Source organism: Elephantulus edwardii, unplaced genomic scaffold, assembly GCF_000299155.1.
Source record: "Elephantulus edwardii isolate Elephantulus edwardi_28Jun2011 unplaced genomic scaffold, EleEdw1.0 scaffold00020, whole genome shotgun sequence".
Classification (NCBI taxonomy): Eukaryota; Metazoa; Chordata; class Mammalia; order Macroscelidea; family Macroscelididae; genus Elephantulus; species Elephantulus edwardii.
The window spans coordinates 517,035-520,930 of NW_006399770.1; the positions used below are offsets into that span (position 1 = coordinate 517,035).

The 3,896-nt window shown below is 36.9% G+C and overlaps 1 protein-coding gene across 1 annotated transcript in view; it reads left to right on the plus strand.

Annotated features, from left to right (window-relative positions):
• The window catches only part of ARHGAP29 (Rho GTPase activating protein 29), a 69,584-nt gene that overhangs the window by 55,972 nt on the left and 9,716 nt on the right, over nucleotides 1-3,896 (plus strand). Inside the window, exons 16-19 of the mRNA XM_006882478.1 lie at nucleotides 1,739-1,878; nucleotides 2,160-2,348; nucleotides 2,617-2,754; nucleotides 3,663-3,893. Coding sequence (XP_006882540.1) covers nucleotides 1,739-1,878; nucleotides 2,160-2,348; nucleotides 2,617-2,754; nucleotides 3,663-3,893 — 698 coding nt within the window. The remainder of the gene's footprint in view (nucleotides 1-1,738; nucleotides 1,879-2,159; nucleotides 2,349-2,616; nucleotides 2,755-3,662; nucleotides 3,894-3,896) is intronic.

Genomic DNA, 3,896 nt, shown 5'->3' on the forward strand with positions numbered 1-3,896 from the left:
TCTTTAGGGTTTTCTAAGTAAAAGCAGTTTTTTAATGCAGTAAAATTTATAAAGATCTTATTAAGAAACAGTATACAATTTAGGCAAAAGGACAAGGAAAGTTGTGAATTTTGAAGCACAGACTGTTAATGAATGGACTCAGTTAGACTCCTTTAAGAGTTTTAGACCAGGAGGCTGTTGTGTAAACAGAGCAGGGGAACCCTGAGTGGCTTAAAATTGAGAGGGGAGAGAGTCAGGATTGTATTCTCTCACCACACCTATTTAATCTGTATGCTGAGCAAACTATCCAAGAAGGTGGATTCTGTGAAGGGGATTGTGGCATCAGGATTGGAGGGAGACCTCTCATCAATAACCTGCGTTATGCAGATGATGCAACTTTGCTTGCTGTAAGTGAGGAGAACTTGAAGCACTTATTGTAGAAGATCAAGGAATGCAGCCTTCTGTATGGATTGCATTTCAAAGTCAAGAAAACAAAGATTCTTAGCACTGGACCCATAGGCAATGCCATCATGGAGAGGATATTGAAACTATCAACAGCTTCTTCTTGCATGGATCTATAGTTAACACCATTGGTACCAGCAGTCAGGAAATAAGGAGATGCATAGCACTGGGAAAATCTGCTATTAGGGACCTTTCCAAATTACTGAGGAGTAATGATGTCAGTTTTAGGACTAAGGTGTATCTGATTCAGGCCGTAGTCATTTCAATCACTTACTGTGCATCTGAGAGCTGGACAGTGAACAAAGATGACAGAAAAAGAATTGTCGCCTTTGAGCTGAGGTGTTGGAGAATAACACTGAACATCCCACGGCTGGCCAAGAGAACAAATATATGTCTTGGAGAGGATGGAGTCGGAGTCCTCTTTAGAGGCAAGGATGATGAGGCTTCGCCTCACATACTTTGGCCATGTTGCTTGGAGAGGCTAATCCTTGGAAAGGGACATAATGCTGGGAAGGGTGGAGAGTTGGGGAAGGAGAGGAAGACCATCAGCCAGGTGGATTGGCAAGTGACTGCTACAGTGGGCTCTTGTGTCTCAGGAAGTGTGTGGATGGTAGAGGATAGAACAGAGTTCAGATCTTTTGTTCACAGTGTTGCTATGAGTTGTACTCAACTTGACAGTACCTAACAACAACAACAAACAAAAGAGTTTTGTATATTTGAGACTGCCAAATAACTCTTTTGGTATCACATCATAAAAGGAAGGAATTTCTGAATTCCCAAAGAATATTGGTAGATATCTAGCTAGTACTAAGAATAATTTTGTGTTGAATTAATAGTAGCTTTATCTTTAATGCAAATAACACAAACCTCATACTAGTACTAAGAATAATTTTGTGATGAATTAATAGTAGCTTTATCTTTAATGCAAATAACACAAACCTCATGCAGGTATGATGTTTTTGAAACATTTTTTTATGGTTCCACCTCTATAACATTCTTTCCAAACTTATAAAAACGTCATAATTAGCAGTATAAATTTGCCAATTCTTAAAATATCATCTTTTAGAAGAACTGGTATTTGGTGGTGATTTTTACTCATAGCCAGAACATTTGGTAAATGTGTCATCTGGAGCAGCATTGTATACTAGACATTTATTTTGATGTTATACTCAAATTAATAGCTTTTTGTAATATATTAGTTACTTGAAAGTCTAAAGATTATTCAAAATACAATCTATCATACTGGGTAATTTTTCTGTCTTACAGTCCTTGTTGACAAATATGTTTCTAATTCAAGGACCTAGTTCTCTTGGACCATTTAAGAAAATATTGATGTCAAAACCGGCCCTTACCCATAAGTTTCGCAAATTGAGATCCCCTAACAAATGTCGGGACTGTGAAAGCATTGTTGTATTTCATGGATTCGAATGTGAAGAGGTATGACCTATCTGGAATTGAAATAGTCTGTGTTTTGCTTTGTACTTTTTCATTATTACTTTTACTCATTATACTCTTTAGCAAATGTATTTCTAATAAATTGTACTACAGTATAGACCATAATTTTTATATGATTTTGTTGCTAATAAAAAGATACTGCAAACCCACAAATAACATTTATTAAACTCATTTTTTAAATGCTTTACTCATCTTCAGTTTTTTCCAGTTGGTGAACAGTTTTAAGGTGAATGAATGACTTCTAAACGAATGTTTTCTTCTAGTGCCTCCTTGTTTGTCACCGAAAGTGTTTGGAGAACATAGTCATTCTATGTGGCCATGAGAAGCTTATGGGAAAAATGAGCTTATTTGGAGCAGAATTCACCCAAGTTGCAAATAGGGAGCCAGACGGCATCCCTTTTATACTCAAAATGTGTGCCTTAGAGATTGAAAATCGAGCCTTATGTCTTCAGGTACATTTTATCTCCTAAAAGTTAATAAGTGTCTGTTCTAATAAAAAGAGGACTTTAAACATGGGGAGGGAATGCCAAGGTTCCCCCCAAGTAACTGAATTTATCTAGATTTATTTGGAAAATGTGACTTCATTTGGCCCTGATCAGCTTTTTTTCTCCCTGGAATACTAATGAAAATTTAAGTAGACACATTATACATATTTTAAATATGTGCCAGTAGTCATTTGTACTAAAACAGACTTTTCACTATTTTCTTTTTAACTTCAAGGGTATTTATCGTGTATCTGGAAATAAAGTAAAAATTGAAAAGCTATGCCAAGCTTTTGAAAATGGAATGAACTTGGTTGACATTTCTGAATTTGGCTCTCATGATATCTGTGAAGTATTGAAATCATACCTTCGACAGGTAAAGTTTATATTCTTGAGATATACCACTAAACAGAAAAGATAAAAAGTAAGGTATTTATTGTGCTGATAAAATTTATCCTGTGTATCTTTTCATAACCTTGTATCTTAACTATTAATACACATATCCATGAGTGTGTAAACTGGAAGAGTCAGTTATAATAATTCACATTCCTTTTTTTCCTCCTCTCACCTTGATGAAATAGAACATTACCTTATCAAGGGGGCTCTGGTGGCCTAGTTAGTAGTCAGGAGTTGTGCTGCTGACCCAGAGACAAGTGATTTGAATCCAGATGCTGCTCTATGAGAGAAAGATAGGCGGTCTCCTCCAGTGTGATATAGAGGCTCTACAAACCCGCCAGAGGCTCAGCTATGGGTTCTTTCCAACTCTGATGCTTCCCAACAGCTCTGCCTCTTATGGAAGGACTTGTGCGCCCCTCTCTAGTTATGCCTCCACCTCCCTCACAGAAGTTTTTCTTCTTTTAATTGTGCCCTTGCTTATTAAACCTGTTTATTCTTAAATAATAATACATCCTTAAGATTTGGTGAAGTGAAATGTAAATCTGACTATAGAAGGAAAGACCAATATCTACACAGAAGTATTTGATAAGTAGATCCGTAGTGTGACCTCATTGAAATGTAAGCTGTCCTTCATGAAAAGTCAGTCATGAATGGAAACAAGGTTCCCATTGTACTCCTTCTGAGAGCAAGGTTGACCCTTTTGAGAGTGTCAGTCTGGCCTGTCCTTTAATATGTGTACATGTACAAACATGGATAAGAATTACATTTTACTGGTGTAAAGAGATGTGCTAACCCTTTAAATGAACTTGCTAGTTGTGAATAATAGTTGACTGTTGACAGGAAAAGAATGGAGAAGATGATGTTCCTAATGCCACTTTATTTCTTCAGCTCCCAGAGCCACTTATTTTATTTCGACTGTACAAGGAATGTATGGACCTTTCAAAGGAGCTTCAGAATATCGGTGAAGAGCTGGAGCTGAGGAAAGATGGTCCTCAAGACAAAAAATGGCCGAGCGCATGTATAGAAATAAACCGAATTATTCTAAAAAGCAAGGATCTTCTAAGACAGTTGCCAGCACCAAATTTTAACAGTCTCCATTACCTCATAATGCACCTTAAACGG